The following is a 25,998-nucleotide window of genomic DNA, read 5'->3' on the forward strand; positions in this document are numbered from 1 at the left end:
ACACACTCGCCTATGAACCAGAAGACCCAGGTTCAAATCCCGCTTACTACCATTGTGTCCCTGAGCAAGACACTTAACCCTAAATTGCTCCAGGGGGGGACTGTCCCTGTAACTACTGATTGTAAGTCGCTCTGGATAAGGGCGTCTGATAAATGTCGTAAATGTAAATGACAAGCGTGCATTTATACTACTGAAAACACAAACACACTTGTACTTGTGTGAGCATTTCATATGTGTGTGTTCTTCCATTTCACCTGTATCTGTGTGTGTTTCATATGTGTGTGTACGCGTCCTTTTCACCTGTATCTGTGTGTTTCATATGTGTGTGTGTGTTTGTGAGATTTCAGGTTCGAATGTGAATGTATATGTGTTTCACATGTGTTTGTGTAACAAAAGTCAGAAATATTTCCTAAAAGGCCCCTCATAGAATGGCACTTGTGTCTGAGTATTTCCAGTACAGATCTGAGCGGTTCTTTGATTTTTTTTTTTTTTTTTCCACAACTGTGGTGCAAACCCATAGGATTACAAGTGCAAGAAGTTGTTTTTAATCTCCTTTACATTTCATTCTAAGCTCTTCATCTCTCCGACCGGCTTCACGTTGACCGGGGGGGGGTCAGAAACTCTGAACGATGCGCTCGGTCTTCCGCGCCTCGGAGCTCAGCTCGCCAAACGTGTCGAAGAAGAGCTCCATGTCCCGCTGCAGCGCGCCGTTGCGGCGCTCGGCGTCGGCCCGCGCTCGCTCCACGTTGCGCATCTTGACCTCGGCCGCGCTGACGCAGCGGCGCTGCTGCTCCAGGGTGCCGCGTAGGCCCGACACCTCCTGCCGGAGCGCCTCGTTCCTTCTCTCTAACCTGTGGGGTTACAATATCAGGAGGCAATTCTTCCGTTGGGAAGTGTTCTGCAATATGGACACATCATCGGAATAGTGCATTTAACATTTTTTTTACTGGATATTCCATTCGTGTGTAATTTGATTTAGGCTGTCCCAATTCATCTGTGTTATTTCAAACCATATACACTGCTAAGAAAAAACTAAAGGGAACATTTAAACAACATCATGTAACTCCAAGTCGATCACACTTCTGTGAACTCAAACTGTCCACTTAGGAAGCGACGCCGACTGACGATCAATTGCACATGCTGTTGTACCAATGGAATAGACCACAAATGATAGAAAATTAGCAAGACATCCCCAAGAAAGGCGTGGTTCTGTAGGTGGTGACCACAGGCCGCTTCTCAGTTCCTATGCTTTCTGGCTGATGTTTTGGTCACTTTTGAAAGCTGTTGGTGCTTTCACTCTTGTGGTAGCACCAAGTCTACAACCCACACAAGCAGCTCAGGTAGTGCAGCTCATCCAGGATGGCGCATAAATGCGAGCTGTGGCAAGAAGGTTTGGTGTGTCTGTCAGCGTTGTCCAGAGCATGGAGGCGCTTCCAGGAGACAGGCGAGTACATGGAGGAGACCGTACGTGGCGAGTACGTGGAGGGCAACAACACAGCAGCAGGACCGCTACCTCCGGCTTTGTACAAGGAGGAGCAGGAGGAGCAATACCAGAGCCATGCAAAATGACCTCCAGCAGGCCACAAATGTGCATGTGTCTGCTCAAACAGTCAGAAGCAGACTCCATGAGGGTCCAACATCCACAAGTGTGGGAATGTGCTTACAGCCCAACACCATGCAGCATGTTTGGCATTTGCCAGAAAACATCAAGATTGGCAAATTCACCCCTGGTGCCCTGTGATCTTCAGTCTAAAGATGTCGTGGAGAACGTTCTGCTGCCTGCAACATCCTCCAGCATGACTGGTTAGGCAGTGGATCAGTAATGGTGTGATGTGGCATTTCGTTGGGAGGCCACACAGCCCTCCATGTGCTCTGACTGCCGATAGGTCCTCAGACCCCTTGTGAAACCATTAGCTGGTGCGTTTGGCCCTGAGTTCCCCCTAATGCAAGAAAATGCTAGACCTCATGTGGCTGGAGTGTGGCTGCAAGATGCTGCTATGGACAGGCCCGGCTGTTCCCCAGACCTGAATCCAGTTGAGCACATCTGGGACATCATGTCCTGCTCAATCCACCAACACCATGTTGCACCACAGACTGTCCAGGAGTTGGCAGAAGTAGTCCAGGTCTGGGAGGAGATCCCTCAGGAGTCCATCTACCTCCTCAACAGGAGCATACAGACATGTGGGACACACACACTACTGGCATCAAAGTTGTATCAGCCTGTAGTTGTGCGTTTTTTCAGTTTCATTTTGAGGGTGACTCCAAATCCAGACCTCCATGGGTTAATATATTTATCAATTATTTATATTTCTATATATATCAATTGTTTTTGTATGATTTTTGTTGTCAGCACATTCAACTATGTAAAGACCAAAGTATTAAATAAGAATATTTCATTCATTCAGATCCAGGATGTCTTATTTTTATGTTCCCTTAATTTTTTGAGCTGTGCATATTAAGTTAGTTCAGCTTGATCTTATGACATGTTAAACATCAAGTCGTTTTCTTTTAACTGTGATGGGTGGTAGAAGTCTAGTGGGTAACACACTCGCCTATGAATCCGAAGACCCAGGTTCAACTCTTACTTATTACCATTGTGTCCCCAAGCAAGACACTTTACAGGGTGACTGTCCTCTGTAACTACTGATTGTAAGTCGCACTGGATAAGGGCGTCTGCTGAATGCCGTAAATGTAAATGTTGGAGACGTTACAGTTTTTAGTCGAATCTGTGTTATTCATTCAAATAAATAAATAATGTTTTTTTATGTTATTATTTAAATAACCCATTTTGCTACATTTTGGCCACCAGAAATGTACTGGCATCTACATCTGACAGCTGTGGTCTTCAGCTCACTCAAGACACAAACACTACGTGGCAGTATGAATGTGGCATGTGAAAAATGTCTCACCTGGTGATCCTTGTTTCATACTCCACTTTCTGCTTTTCCATTTGCTGTCGAAGTCCAGCCAGGAGGCAGCGCAGAGCGTGGGTAGGAGTGGGCGCATGGGGGTCTGCTGGTGCAGCGGGCAGAAAGACCTCGCTGCTGCCTGTGCTCAGGACAGCGTCAGTGGGAGCGGAGGAGGAAGCTGGAGAGTTCGGGTGGGGCTCCTCGTCTCCAGGCTCTGTCCTGAAAGAGGAGAAGAAACTTATGGAGTCCTGAACAGGGCTGGACACCCCGTTACCATTAGGGACGCTGGCCGGCTCGTCGACAAACAGGATCTCGCAGGAGGACCACGAGCTGCTGCTGTCTGCCATGCTGCCACTGCTGCCGTCTGCCACTGCCGCTCCTCTCCCACCAGAACCAGTAGCTGCCATGTCTGCGTCCCCTATGGCGTCGGTCACAAGCTCCATGGTGTCCATGTTGTCGTAAACAGACAGGGTGCTGTCCTGAGCATCGCTGCTTCCGCTGTGGCCACCCTGCTCCTTCTCTGTAGACCAGCTGTGGTGTCTGGGGCTGGACCTGCTGCCTGCCTGCTCGGGACCCTCCAGCACGGCCGTCGCGGTGGAGCAGGCTGATTGAGGCCTGGCAGGGGGAGCATGGTGGCCTGAGGTGGGGGACTGACACCCTGATTCTGAGGGGCTGTGGCTCTTATAGCACGTTGTTCCATAGGTTTTGAAGGGCATGGGAGGTAGATGAGTTCCTGACTCTTTGGGACTCTCGCCGGAAAGGGGGAGAGACAGCTGGCGTGAGCAGGGTCTGGTCATCTGGTGGGGAGGGGATAAGGACTCACATTCGTGCTGCTGGGGATCATGTTCAGTGCGTACCCACTCTACATAGTTGCTGGGTTGGGGGTGAGTTGAGACAGGGTGATGCCTGGGTTTTTTTTGGGGTTCTGCGTCCCCATCTCTGGAGAAGAGCAAGCACTGTTCTCTGATCAGTTCAGACATCAGCTGCTGAACTGCCGCCGCTCCTGGAAGCAAAAGAACGCCGAGTGAAAGGTAGTCACTATAGCAACGCATGCATTATATTTCACACAGCTTAGAACTGAAATCAAAGTTATTGTCGAGAGTGTTGTCATTTTAGATCCAACATGCATTTAGGAAGTCCAACTAACAATTTTGATGTGGTAGAGGACACCACTTGATCAGTAACACCAGTGAAGAACATATCAGGAACGCTTTGAACTCTGGCCTCCAGCAGACTTTGGAGTGCCATGGAGAAACTAAGGAGGGAAAATATGCAGTGTCCCTTTCACGTGTGTCAATTTCTTGGTTCCTTTGAACTTGAGATTGGTCTTTCCAAATACTACTATTGCTCTTGCAACAAAGACCAATGCAGGTATCTCCACCTGTCCTGTTCTATCTTTCTAATGTCTGCACATACATGTGAAAAACCTATTCAGTTGAGAAATATCCCCACCTCCAATGATACTTTCGGGATCTTCAGCCTTTGGTCGTAAGATGTTCGGGCCAAACACTGTTGCTAGGTTCTGAATGCTCATTTTATTAGAGCTGGAATAAGACTGAACCTCGCTTAGGAACCTGAAGAAGAGATGAGATATGTCATATACACACACACACACACACACACACACAGGCGATTTATGATCACCAAAAACACCTGGATGGAAGGAGAATAAAGACCAGTCTGAAATCAGAGTAGTATACAGTACTGTGTAGGAGAAGACTTCATTTGTGTCTGGGAATGAAGCCCTTAGTTGGATGTTATCATCAAGTTTTTGGCATTCGGAAGTAAGAGTAAGAAAGAACTGTTTGCAGTCCAGACTTACTGGCAGATGTACTTTAGGAGGTTGAAGTTTGCCACAGGAAGCTCATAAAGTAAGTTTCTTAGTTCCAGCAAAGCCTGAGCACCCACAAAACAGAAATGTGCGTTAACTTCTGGAAACTGCAAGAGAATACCTTACGCAACCTATATAATAAACGTGTTAAATATGTACTTGAAGTGTTATGAAATTGCTCACTGGGTGATGCACTGTGCTTTGATTCCTACCTGCTTCCTTTCTTGGGGGATTTGTTTTCCACACATGAGGAAATCTTGGTAACGGACAAAGGGCACCACTGGTTCTGGAAGCTCCCTCAGGTAGAGCTTCAACAGAGAAGCTACTGTGTGTACATCTGTGCTGCTGGTATAGTAATATACATTCACACACATATATGAGCAGTGAAAACACGTTGATTCTGTCGAGGTCTTCCAAGACCCCTCCTCTCATGAGCGCCTTGCCTGTTAAAGGATGGCTTTTCTCCCGCATCGAAGGCCTCCTGTAGCTCTTTGACCAGAGTAGCCTGACCTGGCTGGCGAAACAAGCCCACCTCCAGGAGCCCACGCTCCCGGATGAAATCCGCACACTGTTCCACTACAAGTGGAGCCATGTGGACGCCATACCGGCGCTCGTACAAAACTGTCTCCTCCAATCGCTGGCCAAACACACCTAAAATGGTAAAAAAAAAAAAAAAAAAAAAAGATATATATATATATTTTTGTCCATGAAACATCGACTTCCCTGTAACTCAACATGGATTTAATACCTTTAATAACTGCTATGAAAAAAAAAACGCGTAAAGCCATGCCATGAACCCCTGACTGTGTTTCAGTTTGGAGATACTCACGCCTCCGGAAGCTTAGCACACGTTTGATCTTCCTGTAGGCAGAGTGGGACAGGTGGCTGTTTGTCCGGTACACCTTGTGCTTGCTCTCCAGCATCATTCCTCCGGACACTCCTTCACCAGTCCACTACTTCCCTTCCTCTCGCCCTGTCAGTTTCCCAATTTGTTAACCTTAATGGAAGTGTTTCCTGCACTGCCCAGAGATAAATGGACTTCCGGCTGCTGGATGTTCTCTCTTGTTCCCACTGCAGCTTCTCTTTTTTCTCTTCCTTTGTCCAAGTCTCCAGAGACAGAGAAAACTTTGTTTTCAAATAACTTATGACCACATAACTAGTCAGGCCTCTTGTGTTGATGCACAACAGGAGTCGTCCTGCCTAAAAGCATGTCCTTATCATAGACATCAGCATTCCAGGAGACAAAAACAGGCATCCGCCCAGCACACGTCGACAACTTATTGTGAAACTCCAGACCTGTCTCACATGAGCACACATTCAAATTCCAAAAATCCTCGGCAAGAGCCTCAAAGGAAAGTGAATTAAAGGTCAACAAATTAAAAATAAGCATCCGTAGCTACGTGGGCTCCTTCCTATGCAAGATCAAGCTTGACCGCTGACATCTTCTGGACTTGCTGGATGGGCAGCGGCCGTTTTGACGTCGTCAAAAGGCAGTAAAATTGTGACTGCGGAGTCCCGGGAGCGGTGATGTAGAGATGATCCACCGTCGCTGCCTAATTCAGAAGGCATCTGGACCACGTGGCACTCTATCCAGTATCATCTGCGATACCGCTCTCTCTCACGTTGTCGCGGGTTGGGCCTGCTGGCCAACTCGCACCCTGGCCCGATATTTCTTAAGACATTAAGCCGCTTGTTGTCTCCCAGCTGCCTCTTGTCTCGTCTTGCGTGCGCCTTGAAGCACTTACCTCGCTGTCTGAAGCTCAGACCCCCTATATGTGCCTGCCCACCTCCCCCTCCAGCCACACTGCCCGTATCACAGCACCCCACGCCGCTCTCGCTGGAGTGCGGCCAAGGTGGCACCGGCACCCTCTCCTTCTCCCCCCGCGCCCTCGCTATAGGAATCATTAACGAGCGTGAACGCTGTCACGGAGCGACTAAAAATAAATGAGCCGGAACTTTCTGGCCTGTGCCCTTCAGTGCGTCTCTTCCCCACAATGCCGATAGGGTCCCTCCGAACACGCCCCCTGGACCCCTTTTATAAATCTGCAGGCACTCACACAACCGCTTGCCCTTTGGTGAGACGCCAAGTTAAACATTCATTCCTGAATGTTGTGTGCGTGTTTTATTAAGAAAGTTCACACTGGCCTGAGGGACAGAGTGTTATCGGCCATCTTGGTCCATACAGTCCCCCCCACGTCCACTTGTCTTGTTCCGATGGCTGAATTGGAAGAGGCACATACCCACAGGGGTTTGGACTGGCTGGCGGTTCAGAGGTTGTGCAGGGAATTAATTGGGAATGTTAATCTCCTGGGAAAAAAGAGCTGACGGCTCAGCCCTCCTCCAGCAGTCAGATCACACTGATAAACACCATTACCCAAGACCTGGTTGTATTATTTTTGTCAAATGTTTACTCTCAGGGCACAATGAGTGAGCTGACATTTTTTAGATATGTAGATAAAAGCATGTTTTTAAGTCGTCCTGACAACCTGGAACCTGAGACAGTAATTCAACCTTCACAAGCTGCCCAGTCATACGGCAGAATGCGCGCTGCAGTGCTTCGGGGCGAAAGGTTGAAAAATAGTGGTGCGTGTTACCAGACCGGTGACCTGGCACAGTGGTCAGCAGCTTCTTTTCTTGCTTTCTTACTACTTGCAGTGACTGTGAGCATGTGAGTGAAGAGACATGTGAACGTGCATATTCATGGACATGTGTGATGTGGTTTACGTGTGTCAGAATGCAAATGCCTTTGTGATGTAACCATGCATGTGACCATTCTGAGTTTGAACATTAATATGTGTCTGTGGTGTATACTCATATAGGTCTGTACATATTTTTAGGGGTTTGTATGTATATATTTGTGACATTGTAAGTATGTCCTATAATAAGAGGACAACTGAAAGCTCTGGTTCAGTTAAGAGCGCTTCTGTAATATAAATTTATTACTCTATAATAAGTTATTAATAAAGGATTCAGTACCCCAGGAGGCTAACGTATGTATTTTTGTGCCGTTTATGTTACTTATCACAGCATTTAACATTACCGCTGGACAGTATAAGCTACTTTATTGGCATAAGATTGGATACATTTTTGAATGCTCTTGTACAATTCTGTAAATCACAGACACTGTCACACACTGACAGGATGATCACCGTCCCTGTTCATTAACAGCTATGTTAACTGACTGGTGAGTTAACAAGCAACCTGGTTAACGGAGTTCTCACACTCTTATTATGAAGCTTGGCAGGCGTGAGCTACATCTCCTCCCCTCCCCGCAGAGACACATCATCATGTTTCCTTCTCAGGAAACCTCCAACTCTACCCTCACTGTACACTGTCAATGTTGGTTGGGCAGGTTTAGAGACGTATTTTTATATAAACATACACATATATATTGTTAATTCAGTGAATGCTGGTCAAACATGCATGAAACGGGAAGTGATGCATGATGCACAGAACTGATATTTAGAGCCTAGATTCCCTGATATTTTAACTTCCTGAAAGTCTTGTGTGTATTTATAGGCTTCAAATATAGCTCCATCACATGCCACAGTGTTTATCAGTGACTGTAATAAAACAGCAGTATTAAATAGTAGATCTGTTCCAGGAAAGGTTTGGGCCAAGTCTGAGACTACCTACCTGGTTACTGTATAAAGGGGAATTTTATACTCCACAAATTGCTCCTTGTTCCAAAAGGTTTGTTGTAATTTAATTAAAGAAGGAGCATGTTTCCGCTGTTTTTATCTATCTCTACTTTCTCTCTTTTCCACTATGGATAAATATGGAATTGGGTTCATCCACTATGAGAGGAAAATAAACCCCCCCACTTTAGCTTAAAAGCATGTTATTAATTGCCTTCCTGTTAAACTATGTAAAACCATGTGATAAAACATGAGCTTTTTTAAGGAACATGAGACGTGTCTAAAAGACAGGATGCTGTTAGTTTTATTGACCTGCACTGGGCACAAGATGCAGCTCAAATTTAAATATTACGTCACGCAGGATACCAGATAGACAGGCTGGCTGGGACAGATATGGAACCATAGCAAATGGCCAAATTGCGCTTTGGCACAGATTCTGCTCGACAGGAAAGATGTGACACTAATCATCTTGTCTCATCATTTTGCATTTGGTTAATGATGGCAGAAAATGCTGTTTCAGTTCGGGGACGGTGCCAGCCCGCACTTTGGCCTGCATTGCTTCTGTGGGTGGGTCTGGTTGTGCTTGTGGATGGCGTTACCTGTAAAAGGGATCCACACACCCTTATTCAGACTTTTTAGCCACTCCTCCCCCTGCCCACAGCTGTTCGACAGAAAGAAGTACGAGCCCGGGCTAACCAGCACGTCCCTATTCCCACCTGAGGGTTGAAAGAGAAAACAAGAAAAGAGAGAGTTTATCCTCTGAGAAAAAAAGGTCACAAATCTATAAGCCTGCCATTTTGAGTCTGGCCCTGTAGGCTAAACAATCTCATTTTAACCAACGACACATTTGTCCTCTCTGGTACATTTGGACAGGGACTTCTTCAAAAGGTTTGTGCCTAAATCTGAATGTGTCTTTTTATGTCCATGCTAAATTTTGCATTGTCATATAAAAAAGGAAGCGGCTCCATAATCAGAAGGTGTCCATGGCGTCAGAAGATCGCTGCGGTGTCACTGTGGTGCCACTGAGCAAAGCACCGTCCCCACACACTGCTCCCGGGGGCCTGTCATGGCTGCCCACTGCTCACCAAGGGTGATTGTTAAAAGCAGAGGACACATTTCGTTGTGTCACTGTATGCTGTGCTGCAGTGTACAGTGTACAGACAGACATACAGATATATATATGTCTGTCTGTCTGTCAATTTCTCTTTCTTTCTGGAATGTCGGACAACTGGTTATATGCAGTACAGTGCAAAATACATGTGGGGCTTGGGGGGAGGTTTATTTCTTAAAAACCATAAGCTTCCTGTCTCCCGCCTCAGATGGCTCTCAGGTCCAGTCATATTAGAACAAGAGTTTTTTTTATATGAGGATTCATTTGCTCCAATTAAAAGGAGGTCGTTTATTTTTTATGGTGTGGCCAGATGGGATTTTGCATCGCCCTCACGGTCACAGTGTCCTCTTGGTTGTTGAGTGAGTACGTGAACTGGGTGACAGCCTAGGATGAAGCAGATCTGCATTTCTTTTGTCTTAAGCACCACAAGAGTTCAACACGGGATGGAGAGAACATTGATTTCCATAAATTAATTAACAAAAAAAAAAACGGTCTCGCTGTCATCTTATTTTTAAAACATCTCACACCAGAGCCATTAATCAAGGGATAAGCCTTGGCCACAAGTAAACCTTGTGGCACCCCTTCCACTTGCAGTCTGAGCGAGAGTGCGGTCATTAATTGAGAAAGGACACTCTCCTTAACAAGCCAGGAGAAGTAAAAAAAATAAAAAATGCCTGAGTGGTTTGTCTGTGCAGGTCTTCATACTGAAGAAAAAAAAAAAGAAATCCACAACTAATGACACTGTCAACCACAAAAATGAAATCTTGTTTAAAAATGACGGGAGGCTGTTGCACTATGAAGCTGGTGATCAACTGTGATGCTTTTAAAAAAAAAAACAGATTATTGTTTATCAGAGGTGCCCTGTCAGTCCTGGTGATGAGATTCCATGGAAATGATGAGATGGTTATCAGGTTATCAGACTGACAGACAGCTTGGCAGGTAGGTGTTCTTGGCAGCGGTATACAGACTTCATGAACACTGAGAATTTTACAGGGAATGCAGACAGTTCCTCTTTCACAACAAACATTTTGATTCCTGTCATGGCTATTTTTGCAAGACCGATGGCTCCAAAATGTCTCGCTTTTTTGGTTTGATTTTTTTTTTTCATTTAAAATTTGAGGTTATTCAAAGCTTATTTCCAAAAAGGAACTGTTTTCACATCATAAAACCATTATTGAAATAAATAAACCTTGTGGCACGTGAGAGATATTAATACAGTCACTGACACCTTCATTATTCACTCACTCAATCACTGTCCATAATCGTCCACGCCCCGTCAGGGTCGAGGCACACGCATACATCCATTCACTAACACACCTATGGACAGCTCAGAGTCACCGATTCACCTTGTGTGTGGGCTTTTGGATGGAGGAGGAAACTGGAAAGAGGAGTGGTAACACACTCGCCTATGAACCAGAAGACCCGGGTTCAAATCCCACTTACTACCATTGTGTCCCTGAGCAAGACACTTAACCCTAAGTTGCTCAAGGGGGACTGTTCCTGTAACTACTGATTGTAAGTCGCTCTGGATAAGGGTGTCTGATAAATGCTGTAAATGGAAATCCCAGAGAAAACCTGCACCAACACGGGGAGAACATGCTGAGGCCTGGTTGAAGACATTAATATTATTCGTCAGTAGAACTTTTGCCAGAAATGAAACAAAATCTTGATTTCAGTATGCATGAACATTCATATGATGAACTGTCTCAAGAGGAAACCCTGGCAAAGGCCCTTACTTCAGTTGTGGGTTTGCTCTGCCTTATTCAAATTACAGGATATATAATGCGGTTCACTGCAAATGAATGGTTGTAGTGAACGTACACAATCAGCCAACAGTAATCCCAGAGTCACCCTGGCAGTGTCAGTTGTATGCATGTATATGTATGTAATAAAATTACTGTAAATATTCAATATGCAAAATGTTTTTCAGAAATTAGGATGTATTAGACAGTTTATGTATCCAACATCCAGCAGAGCAACATAAATTCAGCAGAGCTGAGTGAACCGGTTTCATGTTATTAAGAAAACTGACTGGCTGTGGGTAGGAACTGTGTGAAAGTCATCTGTCTCCTGCAGTATGTGTGTCCGATGTAGTGTAATAGTAGTGTAGACACAATGCTGGTAATGTACACATACTGGCCAGAAGGCCAAAAGGAGCAGATGCATGAACCACTGCAACTGGGGAAGGGGATAGTGAAGGATTCAGTGGTCCTAGAACACACCAGAGGATACAGATTTTAAATGCTGCCCCATATGTGTCAGAATTCTTATTGTAGTGATTGTCACATGTGATACACAGCAGCACAGCACACGGTGCACACAATGAAATTTCTCCTCTGCATTTAACCCATCACCCTGAGTGAGCAGAGGGCAGCCATGACAGGCGCCCGGGGAGCAGTGTGTGGGGATGGTGCTTTTGCTCAGTGGCACCTCAGTGGCACCTTGGCAGATCGGGATTTGAACCGGCAACCTTCTGATTACAGGGGCGCTTAACCGCTAGGCCACCACTGCCCCTTACCCAGTGACCTTTAGATCTTCAGTGTAAAGTTCTCCCAACTGAGCTATTTCGGCATTCTTGTGTTTAAGGTTAAATAACTCTGCTCTGCTGTGAGATGGCACCCTACCAGGGTGACACGGGACAGGCTCTGGCACCAACAAGTATGGATTAAGTGTGAAGTGAATGACATTTGATGTCCTTTTGACCTTGTTAGTGCTTTGCCATTTGTGTCACTAGGCCTCATCATGAGGTGGAACCCCTGTACCCACCACTTTACTCTGAGAAGCACATCTGCAGCCTACTGTGCATCAGTTTACTGCTGTAAATCACAGACGTGGCTAACAGGCTGACAGGGTAACAGCCTTGCTGGCTTATAAAATGTCATTGACTGGTGTGTTAACAAGCAAACTGGTTAACAGACTCTTTTTCTGAAGCTTGTCGAGCACGAGCTACATCTTCCACACCGCAGCCGCACATCATCGCTGTTGTATACCCAACGATATCTCCACAGTCAATGACACCATGTCAGAAACAGCCATAATACAGAATGTGATGGTTTTCAGACTTGAAATATAGCCAAAGTTTTTACTGGTTACCATAATTAACTAGCAGTATTAAACAGGCGATTTACTCACAGGTATGACGGAATGGTCCGATGAAGGATGGCTAGATGATTGTGGGGGGTAGGACGTGACCTCACCTTTCTGCACTGCGCTATTGTACTTCCAGGACTTGAAGCAGGTGAGTCCCATACTGCAGGTGTCCCCTCTGTCGCTTGCTGTCCCTCGCGGTCTCCTATCCTTGACACAACAGCCCTCCCCTGAAAGCGTCCATCGTTATCCATCCAGGACAGCAGCAAACTGGGAAGCTTCCACCCTCACCCTGAGAGGACACCTCCCAAGCCCGTCATCCCTGCTTGCCGGTCCCTCAGCTCTGCCATGGCCCTGGTCCGCTGCCCATTAGACTGCTCCTGGCTATCTCCCTCCCTGGTCATCTCATCAATAAGCATACTGTCCTACTGACTTGGCAGCAGTCTGCTGGGGGGGGGGGGGGCATGGAGGGCGGGGCTGATGCTGGAGGGGGAGCTCTGCGGCAGACGAATTCCGATCGGACGCAGGCACTCAGGGGTACGGCTCTTCTCTGGCTGTAATTACTTCAGTACTGTATGGCAGGGCCAATTTCCCTAATGCATCCGCCTCACACACACACACAACACACACACACTCACACCCAGTCCACAGCCAGCACTTCCCATCCACAGAACCCCCCCCCACCCAGCATCCAGTTTAATGGCCATCAATGTGATCGGCTATCGCCGCACACACTGACTCAAGAGGTTATAAAGACGTGAGTGGCTGCCCAGCGTGTTAAACTTCTGAACCGTCGTCCATTACATTAAGAGGACCCCCCCCCCCCCCCCAATCCCTCCTCTCTATCCATTTCTCCCCCGATGGCCCTCACCTCTCTCTTTCCCCTTCTTCTCTTTATCTCTCGCAGTCCCCTGTCGGATTTATGGCCGTGCCCCAGACCGAATCTCGGGGGGGTATATTGATCCTGATAAAAGAGACTCTCTTCATTTGGCCGGAGCGACAGTCCTCCACAGCGCACTCCGCCATTGCCATTCAGAGTTACAGTAGAAAAGCATGAGGCACAGAGTCCACAATCATCAATCTACCCGTGACGAGATGGGGCTCCAACTCCGAAAGATTGGCCAGTATATGTATACTTCTTAGCTCTGTCGATGCCTGATTAAATCTCTGTTGCTATGAATCATAATTCCGGTTCGGCCTAGTGGAGATTAATGTGGCGTGCAACTCCATCTCAAGCCTTTTTGATCAATTGTCCGTTGTTGGAGCCTGTCAATATTTGCTCTTTTGCTTTTGCCATTAGCTCCCAGTGAGACTTGCTGAAAATGGTGTTTGTGTATACAATGATAAATCAACCAAAAGTCGTTCTTCTTGTCACTGAAGGTTCCCTTTACTCAGTCGGCCTAGCCAGCCAGTGCAATTGAATATAATACAAAAAAAAAATATGCATGATTCTCTTGAGAACTTGCTGCTGCATCTCAATGTGTTTTCATAATTTCATTCCCATTTCAAGACCATCACCCCTGTGGTGCTTAGTGTATTAAGGAAGATACTTTCAGAAGTTGGTACTGTTTGCACAATCACTGGTAACACTATGACCATTAGAAATATTAAAAATGCACTAGCATGTGTCACAGAGAATCCAACGTTTGTTTTCTTTGTTCAGCATCTAATAAGGCTCGGTGTAGCTTTCTCTGCTTTTGCCCCCAATCTTTGCTGTGTGAAAGTGGCTGATTCAGTTCACTGATGTAACCACAACGCGGCAAATTGCAATTACCACTGAGAGCTTTCAGCTCCCTTCGTGTCAATACACCTGTCTCCCACCGTTCTCGGGCATAAAGAAGGCTCTCCGGAAAATGAGAGGAGTCACATCACCCTCCGCCTCTCATTTTCTTAGTGCCCCGCTCTGTGTCCATCTCCTTAGTGAAATTGAACTGGGTTGAGGGGACTCTGGTGCAGAGGAGTGAAGTCGTTCCTTTCTGAAAAGGGTGCAGACGTCCTCTGACTGCAGCGCTACACGTTAAGGTTTCGGTTTCGCCCATTTCCACGTCGTGGATCCCACTTTTCTTTACTCAACACAGGACCATGTTGATTCTGCCCCCTACAGATAACAACACAGGACTGCAAGCGACAAAATACTTCAACGGACCCCTGCATCTTTTAGGTTGGTTCACGTGGCAATATGTGTGTAATAAATGGGTATAATTTGCTTGTGCTGGAAGAATTGGCATTTTGCTTTCATCCTGGGAACACCAGATCTCTTGTGGCTGTACTTCAGCTATGCGCTCAGGCCCACACTAAAAGCTAAGATTAGCAAATCTACATGACAGCTGTAAACATAGGTCACTGCCAGAGAAATTATGACCTGACCACGAGTCCTGGGATGAAGGCATGTAGGCCTGGCACCTGACTATTTGTTAATGTGACAAAGTGCTAAACACACAGTAATTTCTAGCCTGTCTGCCATAGGCCCGTATAAAATGTTTATTTTGCAGCTGTAATACACCAGAACATCAGTTGTTTTAAGATTATAAGGTTTGTTAAAAGTCATGCCCTTGAGGTAACATCACATTTTTTTCACACGATGGTGTCAATACAATTCCTTATCGCTGTCTGAGCTTTATTTAAGGGATACGTTTGTATGAAAATGCATCAGCGTTGTGTGCTTTGCGTGCACCACTGGGTACCGCCTCTGAAAATATCTGGCTCATCACGACTAGTGCAGTAGTGTGTATCTAATGTACACGGGTGGGAATTTTATACTCACATTATTTATTATTTTTTCCTTTCATCCGCTGTCCATTTAAACTCTCATCAAGTCAGAATATTAACGGTACTTCACAGAGGATTTTAACAATAATATCTGCACTGCAGTGGCTGTGAATATTAATGGTAAGAGGAGCCTAACTAGAGGGAGCATAACACAGTTTGAGAACCAAGGTCTTAGAGATGAATTTTAACATTTGTTTATAAAAATATAACAATTGGGTCATGATTAGAAGGTATTCACTAGGAATTTGGTGTACGAAAAAAATTAAACAATACATTATTATTACCAGTTTGTTGTGATTCTGTAACAGAACTCGAAACTAATTCAAATAAACAAAGACATGAAAAAACATCAATGATTAAATGAAACGGCACAGTTTCAAGAGCATAGCACAAGGCATGTGGTGATTTGGAATGCTTTTTCAGTCGTAAAGGCCCTCATGTACTTGTTCTAAAACAGTAGTGCATGTTGGATTCACACCTACGTGGAGAAATGTGATATGTTTCATGGCATGTTGGCAGACACGCTACCCTTAGCACTAGGGGTACTTTTGGAAATGTATAATAAAGTGTGACAGACTGGCTGGCTCCCCTTGGTATGGAAAAAGGTAAAGGTCCAAAAAACGCGTCCAATTATAGGCCGGATGTCCAAGCCTCACATATTCGTTCTGCATACCAGATTTTTAGGTAAGACTGTAGTGCTACTTGTGTATTCATAATTACTTCACAGAATAATGACATTCAAGTCATTAAGCCTAGTGGTTAAGGAATCGGACCCGTAATCCGGAGGTTCCAGTCTTGAACCGCCAAGGTGCCACTGAGCAAAGAACCGTCCCCACACACTGCTCCCCGGGCGCCTCATGGCTGCTCACTGCTCACTAAGGGTGACGGATTAAATGCAGAGGATCACCAAGTGCTGTGCCTGCTGTGCATCACAACGATGTGTTTTTTGTAACTATCTACATTTACATTTACATTTACAGTATTTATCAGACGCCCTTATCCAGAGCGACTTACAATCAGTAGTTACAGGGACAGTCCACCTGGAGCAACTTAAGGTTAAGTGTCTTGCTCAGGGACACAATGGTAGTAAGTGGGATTTGAACCCGGGTTCACAGGCAAGTGTCTTACCCACTAGGCTACTACCACCTACCACCTACAATCTGCACCTGTAATTGTCTACACATTGCATTTCTGTGTAAATCTAGTTACTTCAGCTGGGATATTGATTCTGAAATGTTACACGTTGTTGTCTGATTGAACACCATGTGGTATCCGGATTTTAATAATTGACTATTTATCAGGACAAACAACAAGGTCATTCTTAGAAAATCTTGGATGGACTAAACTTGTATTATACCTAATTATTGAAGGTAGTATTTTCTGATCTAAATACACATAACTTCTACTGGCTGTACTTCAGTTTTTTTTAAATATAAGGTTCTTATAATATGGCTTGTGGTGGAATATAACTGTTGAGAAGCATTCCTTGATTTATGTCTAGCTATACAGGTATGAAGATCAGATATGGATAAGAAGCACCGATGTGCATTTCTCTGGACAACAGCAGCAGCATCTATTAAAAAAAACAACTAAAGTACAGCCAGGAGAACAACCATAAAAAAGAATTCGTTTTTTAGTAATGAAGAAGTTATGTGTATTTAGTTCAGAAAATGGCCAGAGCAGTGGTGGCCTAGCGATTAAGGAAGCTACCCCATAATCGGAAGTTTGCAGGTTTGAATCCCGATCCGCCAAGGTACCACTGAGGTGCCACTGAGCAAAGCACCGTCCCCACACACTGCTTCCCGGGTGCCTGTCATGGCTGCCCACTGCTCACTAAGGGTGATGGTTAAATGCAGAGGACACATTTCGTTGTGTCTCCGTGTGCTGTGCTGCAGGGTGACCAGATGTCCTTTTTTCTTCAGACATGTTCTCTTTTTGCGATCTGGAAATTGCAACACGTCATGGCACTGTACAATTCTATTAACTTCCATTTGCCCTAGTGGATTGCATAGGTATTCCACTAGCAACACCCCACACAACCTCAAACCCTAATTAATGTCTTATCCCACATGCATGACACACAGGGAAATTTAGTCTACAGAGTATTCACAAGAATGTATTGCCCTATTTTGTAATCAGCTGCTGACTTTCGTCCACGGTAACATTAGTCAAGCACATGGAATATTTGTCAGCAACATTTCTTGGTATGAAACAAACATCTTGAAACAAACAAGAACAGAAAAGGTGTTCTAGTCTGGCGTTTGTTTCTGCTTTATTTGCCCCGTACACAAGGGGGCGTTAGAGCGCAGTGTCAACGCGGCGCCACGTGACAGTTCCTCGGTAGAAGAAGCAGGAAGAGCCGCATACGGAAAAGCGCCATTTTAGGTGGAAAAGTCGAGACGGACGCCGTGTAAACACCAGAGCGAAATAAGTCATTTGTAGAGTTTTGTGTCTTCCTTCATAGACACCGAATACCCGTGGTTCGAGGTGAGGATCCCGGCTCTTTTTTTGATATATCAATTAAAAAAAAAAAGTATTAAACGAGGATACCCGACAGCAGGTTAGCCGCTAGCTTTAGTTTAGGGTGTGACAAAACGGGCGCGTTGATTAAAAAACATTTTTTGTCTATATATCCTTTCGATGCTACTTAGACCTGTGTAAAACGTGGTCCTTTAAGCCAACGTTGGACCGAAAACATTTCTTTTTAAATGTGTTTTTCGTCGAATGTTGGCAATATGTATGCTAAGCTAACCTAACCTATTGTCTGTTTTTTCTTTTCATAATCGCCCGCAATCCCCAGTAAAGCTTTTCTGTCTCTCTCTCTCTCTCTCTCTCTCTATATATATATATATATATATATATATATATATATATATATGTATATGTGTGTGTGTGTGTGTGTGTGTATGTGTGTGTGTGTGTGTGTCTATTACATTTTAAATTCTGGAAATGGTTACTGTATTATTATTCATTTAGAGATATTAAATATATCTTATCTATTTAAAATTGAGACCAAGCGGGTTTGTATGGTTTTAAATAGTTGCTTCATTTTCATACGTATCACCAAGATTTGCGCTCGGTGGCAGGCGTCCCGCCGGAAGGCCGTTTGGCCGCGTCCCCGGGGTGAAGGGCCAGCGGGGCGGATTGGTGTCACCGCGGCTGGCTTGGGTTTTACGGCCGCTGTGTTAAGAAATGCGCAGGGATTGGCTTTCCCTGTCGCGCCCTTGTTTTTACGATAACGAGATCGCATCTTTTCTTCTATTTCCGTGCGACAGATGCGTCGCTCGAAACGGATGCGCTCCCCCGACGGGTGGATTTCGGAGTACAGCCTGGAGGAGAAGGTGGAAGTTCGCAAGCGGCCGCGGCGCAGCTCCCGCAGCAGCGACAGAGACCGGAGATCCCGGAGGTACCACCACTACAGGACGTACGAACGGTGCGAAATTTCTCACTATTTAACTGTCTCTTATTGAAAAATATTTGCATGTCGTCCATAGCGTTATAGCACATAAGCACTGTGTGATTACATTATTGCCATTGATTTGTTAAGGGTTGTATATCTGGCTACTTCTGACACGTTTCTGATCTGCGACTGTTTCGTAACACTGATCTTTGGATTGCATTCTGTCATTGGAGCAAAAACGGGAGGGGGAAAACCCCCTGAAATCCTGAAGATCTTCCTGAACAGTAGATCTTCTAGACGGTGTCAAAAATCTCAGCCCAACTTTATATATACTATTATTTTGCCCCGGTAACACGCAAACTCCAAAACCCATAATGCAGTGATCACTTTTATGTTCAACACGGCGCTCTGGTGACTGAAGCATGAGAAAAGAATATCACAAACCGTTAGCAATTGACGTGGAAAATGCTCCTCTACAGATTCAGCTGTGTAAAGATTGCGTCCGACAAGGCAACTGAAGCACTGCATTATTGGATCTGTGGTTTGATATCAGTGCATCATATATCCATATAATCTATGTAAATCCATAATATCTATATAAAGTGATCTTGCGGGATGTGGCCCACGCACCGCGACTTTTGACACCCCTGTTCAAGACAACTTGTCTCTGTATCAGTTAAGTAACATAATAGTAATGGTTCTCCGAAAGAGAGGCTCATAATGGCTGCATGTTGAAGCGGGGCATCCTCCCTGTTGATTTATTATGCCATCAGCACCAATGTGGTGGAGCATTGCATCTACTCTTAGCACGCTGGGTATGTATCGTCAGTGTGAGAGCCCGCATTCTTTCAGGGTGTATCTATGTGTTTGTGTGTGTGTTTATATTTTTCCCCTCCTGTCCAATAATAGCTCACTTCAGGAGTAAGGTAGCGTTTCAGGGTGGGGACTTTTATTCTAGCACCTGTCAGAACTCGGTGTGAGCGAATAAAAAAACTATTTTGTGCCATTAAAGAGTGTCCCACTTAACTTGTACGTTCTGTCCTGCAGGTGTCACGTCCCCAGGAAGATGGATGGCAGGGAGAGAAGGTTGGTGTATGAGCCCAGCCTGGAGCGTGACTGTTACAGGGTGAGAAATGGAGGCCGGAGTCGAGACAGGGACTGGCATCACTACAGCAAGTCCTCTGGGCGCAGTGGGCAGAGCGGCCGCAGCCACAGGAGCAGCCATGGGCGCCGGCGCTCCCGGCATCGTAGCCATCGCTCCGAATCGGTAGGGCCCTTTCTGTTGTCGATGTGTAAAGCAGTGATATAGGTTACTGTTGGGTTTTGATTTTGCATTTAAAAATGATATATAACTACATTAGTAAAGTTAATTCAGTGTAATGTAAGTAACTGCCTGGAAATTTGGCCATTAGTCATGTAAGTATGTGAAGACTGTAAAATTGTTGATTTTTAGTTGATTTTTAGTATTTTTATTATTACTTGTTTAGTCTCTTTTTAAGATCTGCAGTGCCGTAAGTCTTTTTGTCTGAAAATGTTGCCATGTTTTTCTTCTGTAACACACACTATGTTGGCCCTGGGCCTTTCTCGGGGATGAATTTGAAATTGCCGCTGCCGTGGCCCTGATGCGGGTTTCTGAATGGGCCGAATGCCTACCTCTGCGGTCAACCTCCCCCTCGCTGAATGAATGATTGGCGCGTTCTGGCCTGATTCTGGCGGGTGTATGATGGTGGTGATGATGGTGGTGTTGATGGCCCCCCCACTCTTCAGAGGAGCCAGCGCAGGAAGAGAACCAGAAGTATTGAGGATGATGAGGAGGGTCACCTGGTCTATCACAATGGACACATGCTAAGAGCAAGATGTATAGAACACATACCTTTCTCTATGTCTTTTCTTCTTTTGTTTGTTTCATGTTATTGTGGTGGGAGGATTTGCAGCGTAGGTTAGTTTCTGGGGTTGGATTTTTACTCTACAATTAAATGTTTTTGAATTCATTTTCATATTTCTTGAACTTTATTAGGCAGTTGTATCATATAATTACTCTTATTTTTAATGTGAATTACTTAGATTGGATCAGTAGTTGTACTACATGTTGTACTACATGGCTCTTCTTCTTTTGGTGCTAACTGCCACCTTCTCGTCCCCCTGCATAGATGAAATAGTTTGCACTTTGGGAGAAGGAGCCTTTGGAAAAGTAGTGGAGTGCATTGACCATTCAAAGTAAGTGCAATTAAATCAAAATGATCCAATGTCTCTGTAAAGGCTTGTACAACTGCACAAATATTAATAATTTTGTATTCAAATGCCATGTACTGTGCCAGTACTGGACCATTGTTCTTTTGGACTTTGAGGATCGGTCACAACTCTGTTTGTGGCTTTTGAATGTTTCAGTGATGGTACACGAGTTGCTCTGAAGATCATAAAAAACCTCGAGCGCTACCGAGAGGCAGCCCTGTCAGAGGTGGAGGTGCTTGAGCATCTGAATTCTCAGGACGAGTTTAAGAAATGGTGAGTCCCGTCCGCTTCTTTGTGCGTGAAAGCAGTGCGTAAGTGAGACCATGTGGCTTTTGTGCTTAATCATCCTCTTGCCTGCTCCTAGTTCCTGTGTGAGGATGTTGGATTGGTTTAATTACCACGGACACATCTGCATAGTGTTTGAGCTGCTGGGACTTAGCACCTTTGACTTCCTGAAGGAGAACGGCTTTTTGCCTTTCACTGTGGACCAGATCAGACACATGGCATACCAAATCTGCAAAGCAGTCCTTTGTGAGTACATTACACACACACACACACACACACGCAGTGTGAAACTTTATGAAATTTTAATTTGTATGCATTTGTTACATAAATGTCTCTAATTTTTTTTAGATGTTCATCAGAATAAGCTAACTCACACAGACCTGAAGCCTGAAAACATTCTGTTTGTGAACTCCGAGTATGACATGGAGTACAATGCCAAAATGGTGAGTATACGTAACTGAAATGTCACGAATAACCGTGGGGGAACATTGTCACACGTTTTCTTGTTACAGAAACGGGATGAGAGGACACTGAAAAACCTGGATGTCAAGGTTGTTGACTTTGGAAACGCAACCTATGACCATGAGCACCACACCTCTGTTGTATCCACACGACATTACAGGGCACCAGAGGTTATACTAGGTGAGTTTTCCCAAGAAATCTTTCTAGGATCCCTGTGAACCTCGATCCGTCTTACAATTTGATTACGATTATCAACACCTCGGATTTTTGACGCATCACTGTGCACCCCATAAATATTGTTTTAAAATAAACTTCACATTATTTTTTCAAATCTAAGAGTTAAGGTGTCGTTCACCATTGTGGACTCTTTGATTTACTGCAGAAAAACTCCTAAATTCAGACGTCCGTGGACCCATTGGAGCAAATCTAAAGCTGCTTTCAGACAGAACGCAGCATGCGCTATGCTCGCCGTGCGGTTAGTCACGCTTGCCGCGGGTCAAAAAAATAGGCGCGTTTTTCAAAACTCCCGGTTGGTCGATAATGCCGTGTTGTCATGTCTCTGGACACCCTGCTTCCCCTGCTTCTCCAGTAATTACCGGCAGTACTTCGAGAAGTTTTCACACCAAGCAACGTCATTATGATGTAGTGACCGATGCAGCATCGCCCACGTCTGCATCGCCATGCATCGATTTAGAAGAATCATTTGTCCCCAGTAATCATGATTTGTTCTTTTAGAGCTTGGCTGGAACCAGTCCTGTGACGTCTGGAGTCTGGGCTGCATTTTGATTGAGTATTACCTGGGCCTGACTCTCTTTCAGGTGGGCATAACATTTAAGTGCGGGTCTAAGTGATTTATTTGTGGTTTCATGTACTTAACCATAGTTTTCTCTGTCAGACTCATGACAGTAAAGAGCATTTAGCTATGATGGAGCGTGTGCTGGGACCAATTCCTGGACACATGCTTCAGAAAACCAGGTAGGTCTTTTGGTTTGACTCAGTGGTGTTGTGCAGTCCAATAGCACGTTTTCTTTTTCATTCATTATTTTTGCTGTGCTGTTTTGTCTCTTTAGGAAGCGTCGTTTTGTGCACCACGACCGCTTGGACTGGGATGAACACAGCGCGTCTGGCAGATATGTGCGGAAGCACTGCAAGCCCCTTAAGGTACAGTCCTTTTCTGTTTTTAGTAAGGCCCTTTCTGTAAGCATACATGTATACATCATGTCTGCCGTGACTTAAAATCATTTTGTTCTCTTACTCAGCAATACATGTCTGCTAAGAGCTCTGACCACGATCAGCTTTTCGACCTGATTCAGAAGATGATGGAATTTGACCCATCCAAAAGGATGACCCTCGAGGAAGCAATCAGACATCCCTTTTTTGACCCCTTGAAAGAGAGGAAAAAGTGAGCTTACGCTCATCAACATTCTCCATTCGTACTCCAGTGGAGAGAAACCTTCCCAGACTGTATCAGTCTGCTAAGAGACTTGTCAGTTTGTTCACCCGGTGCTTATTTATTTCTCATGTAACTGAAGACCTTTTATGTGGCTGTCTTTATTAACAATAAAACATGAGTTTGATATCAGTTTGTGTGAAGTGCGTTTCTTTCCTGAATTGCAATAATGTTTAATTTTCTCAAGTGTGTAGAATGAATCTATTTCCAATAAGGTATTATGAAGCGTCTTTCGATGCCAATTTTATCCATGTGAATTAGTAGTTCCTCAGTTTGTCCGCTGGGCGGCAGTGTGGAGGCGCACTCTGCATTATGAAGACGCAAAGTACGCGAATGCCATATGTTCTTTACATGAATTGTATAGTAGATCAATTGGAGGTGGTCCTTATTTTAAACTAAAAGAAAAAATAATTCCATGTTCTTGTTTATTAAAGTGACTGTCAGCCTTCAGGCTTGTATGTGGTCTTTGGTGGTGTCCACCCCCCCACAGTGAGCGCTGGGCATGAAAATGTCGTCACGTGTTCATCAATTGCTCTCTATTGGCTGCGCCGCGGCATGGCAGGAAGCTGAGTGGCCCTGCGTTTGGCCCCGGGCTTCAGTGCGCGTCTGGAGGAAACGATTTAACCTGCGCGCCCCGTGCGCCCGAGCCAGAGCGTTTCCAGCACGGCCGCCGAGCGCGTCTGACGGGACCGAGAGACAGACCGGAGCTGCGCCGAGAGCCTCTCAGGATGGACACGGCGGAGAGAAAGTCGCAAGGGGACACGGGGACGGGGAAGAAGCGCTGTCGGGGGGGCTTCCCGACGGTCCTCTGCTTCGCGATCTCGGCGTGTTCCCTCGCGTTTTGCCTCCTGGCGAATTTCAAGACGTCCCACCTGGAGCAGCGGGTGCAGGTTCTGGAGATGGAGCGCACGTCCCTGCTGCGTCCCGCGCCCTCCGCGCCGAGCGCCCCTGCTCCCGCGCTGCTGGACGCCGTCGAGCGACTTTTACAAGAGGTGAGGGTCACCCCGTGTCCGTGTCACGGCCGACCTTTACAGCATCTCGCAAGCTGACCGTGACAGCGCCCACGTGGCCGCGACGTCCTGGAGTCACCCGTGGCGCGCCGTGGACGCGCGGCTTTCCACGGCGAGTCATGTCACACATGGAGCTGTTCTGATATCTGACCTTCTGGTTGCCATCTAGATATTTACTTTATTAAAATGACGATTCTTTATCGTGTATGACATTTTACTGAAGTTTACTTTTGTTAAACGAATCATCTGTGGAATTAAATTAGTTCATTTTTATCATTTACTAGGCAAGAATATTTGTGAAAATTAAAGACAGGCAACTTGTATTATTACCAATTTATTATAAACCCATAAATACGGAATCATTTTAAATGAATTACATTTCAATTAAATAAATGTAATTTACACTTACATTTCATTTAGCTGAGGCTCTTAACCAAATGACTTTCTGTAAGTAATTACAGAGACGCTCACCCCTGCTTTGGGAAAACAAAAGTCACAGGTGGGATTTGAACCTGTGGCTTCATGGGTCTCCCAGTTCCATGGTTCTCAAACTGGTAGTTCGGGGGCTCCCTCTAGTGGTTCACATATACAGCATTTATCAGACACCCTTATCCAGAGCGACTTACAATCAGTAGTTACAGGGACAGTCCCCCTGGAGCAACTTAGGGTTAAGTGTCTTGCTCAGGGACACAATGGTAGTAAGTGGGATTTGAACCTGGGTTTCCTGGTTCACAGGCAAGTGTCTTACCCACTAGGCTACTACCACCAGGAAAAAGGTTATGATTGTGATGAAAGTGAAGTGATTGTCACATGTGATACACAGCAGCACAGCACACGGTGCACACAGTGAAATTTGTCCTCTGCATTTAACCCATCACCCTTGGTGAGCAGTGGGCAGCCATGACAGGCGCCCGGGGAGCAGTGTGCAGGGACGGTGCTTTGCTCAGTGGCACCTTGGCAGATCGGGATTCGAACCGGCAACCTTCTGACTATGGGGCCACTTCCTTAGACGCTAGGCCACCACTGCCCCAATTTATCAGCGCATTGTGTGATTGGCATTCAATATCAACTGCATCCGCCCGTAATAAATAAAATGTATATTATGAGCCGCTGGCCCCCCCACACTAGTGAAGTAGGCAGTGGTGGCCTTGCGGGTAAGGAAGCAGTCCCGCAATCGGAAGGTTGCCGTTTGAATCTCCCAGTGCCACTGAGCAAAGCACCGTCCCCACACACTGCTCCCCGGGCGCCTGTCATGGCTGCCCACTGCTCGCCAAGGGTGACGGTTAAAAGCAGAAGACACCTTTCACTGTGTCACCATGTGCTGTGCTGCAGTGTTTCGCAATGACAATCGCTTTCACTTCACTTGTGCTACTGCAGTTTAATGAAGAGCCACATTTTCTGAGGACCAGTGAATTGAATGTGGTGTCTGTGTCTCTCTTTACCTTCACAGAAGCTTCAGGCCGTGGAGCCCAAACTTCGCACAGCGAGGGAGGCAGCGCACGAGTGCTCCTGTCCACCAGGTCTGTGCAGCCGTAGCCAAACATGGGTCCGAAGCCCCGAACCACCTCTCCACGCGCTGGCCGTGTCCTGCGTCCACCAACATGTTAAGAGTGCAAGATTCTGCCTGCTGAATGAATTTAGCATATAACCAGCATATAACCAGAATGCTTAGGTGTCACTTCACCTCTGATGGACTGAGAGGACGCTACTCAGTGGTGGCCTAGCGGTTAAGGAAGCGGCCCCGTAATCAGAAGGTTGCCGATCTGCCAAGGTGCCACTGAGCAAAGCACCGTCCCCACACACTGCTCCCCGGG

At 45.7% G+C, this 25,998-nt stretch overlaps 3 protein-coding genes across 12 annotated transcripts in view; 2 read left to right on the forward strand and 1 right to left on the reverse strand.

Moving 5' to 3' along the window:
* Nucleotides 1–440: 440 nt before the first annotated feature.
* LOC114792451 (rho GTPase-activating protein 24) lies at nucleotides 441–12,753 on the reverse strand. Of its 3 annotated transcripts, XM_028983577.1 has the most exons (8): nucleotides 12,687–12,753; nucleotides 8,978–9,094; nucleotides 5,184–5,391; nucleotides 4,953–5,085; nucleotides 4,732–4,805; nucleotides 4,362–4,483; nucleotides 2,910–3,912; nucleotides 441–851 (listed from the first exon to the last, which is right to left on the reverse strand). In XM_028983577.1, exons 1-8 carry the CDS (start codon nucleotides 12,736–12,738, stop codon nucleotides 614–616), a joined length of 1,947 nt encoding a protein of 648 aa, XP_028839410.1. In that variant the 5' UTR covers nucleotides 12,739–12,753; the 3' UTR covers nucleotides 441–613. The 3 variants fall into 3 exon arrangements, with proteins under 3 accessions (XP_028839410.1, XP_028839409.1, XP_028839411.1); XM_028983576.1 differs by lacking the exons at nucleotides 8,978–9,094; nucleotides 12,687–12,753 and adding an exon at nucleotides 5,570–6,505 and having other exon boundaries at nucleotides 4,953–5,082; XM_028983578.1 differs by lacking the exons at nucleotides 8,978–9,094; nucleotides 12,687–12,753 and adding an exon at nucleotides 5,570–6,505.
* Nucleotides 12,754–17,679: 4,926 nt separating this feature from the next.
* On the forward strand, nucleotides 17,680–23,306 carry clk4b (CDC-like kinase 4b). Of its 2 annotated transcripts, XM_028983074.1 has the most exons (13): nucleotides 17,680–17,832; nucleotides 18,621–18,778; nucleotides 19,793–20,012; nucleotides 20,513–20,603; nucleotides 20,896–20,962; nucleotides 21,134–21,250; nucleotides 21,342–21,508; nucleotides 21,611–21,705; nucleotides 21,775–21,904; nucleotides 22,460–22,542; nucleotides 22,620–22,699; nucleotides 22,795–22,885; nucleotides 22,984–23,306. In XM_028983074.1, the coding sequence occupies exons 2-13, from the start codon at nucleotides 18,621–18,623 to the stop codon at nucleotides 23,128–23,130; spliced, it is 1,446 nt and encodes a 481-aa protein (XP_028838907.1). In that variant the 5' UTR covers nucleotides 17,680–17,832; the 3' UTR covers nucleotides 23,131–23,306. The 2 variants fall into 2 exon arrangements, with proteins under 2 accessions (XP_028838907.1, XP_028838908.1); XM_028983075.1 differs by lacking the exons at nucleotides 17,680–17,832; nucleotides 18,621–18,778; nucleotides 20,513–20,603 and having other exon boundaries at nucleotides 19,883–20,012.
* Nucleotides 23,307–23,773: 467 nt separating this feature from the next.
* The window catches only part of col23a1b (collagen type XXIII alpha 1 chain b), a 64,989-nt gene continuing 62,764 nt past the window's right edge, over nucleotides 23,774–25,998 (forward strand). For all 7 annotated transcript variants that reach the window (XM_028982717.1, XM_028982721.1, XM_028982723.1 and 4 more), the window contains exons 1-2: nucleotides 23,774–24,166; nucleotides 25,635–25,704. In XM_028982717.1, coding sequence (XP_028838550.1) covers nucleotides 23,903–24,166; nucleotides 25,635–25,704 — 334 coding nt within the window. In that variant the 5' untranslated portion in view covers nucleotides 23,774–23,902. The remainder of the gene's footprint in view (nucleotides 24,167–25,634; nucleotides 25,705–25,998) is intronic.

Source organism: Denticeps clupeoides, chromosome 6, assembly GCF_900700375.1.
Source record: "Denticeps clupeoides chromosome 6, fDenClu1.1, whole genome shotgun sequence".
In the NCBI taxonomy this organism is placed as follows: Eukaryota; Metazoa; Chordata; class Actinopteri; order Clupeiformes; family Denticipitidae; genus Denticeps; species Denticeps clupeoides.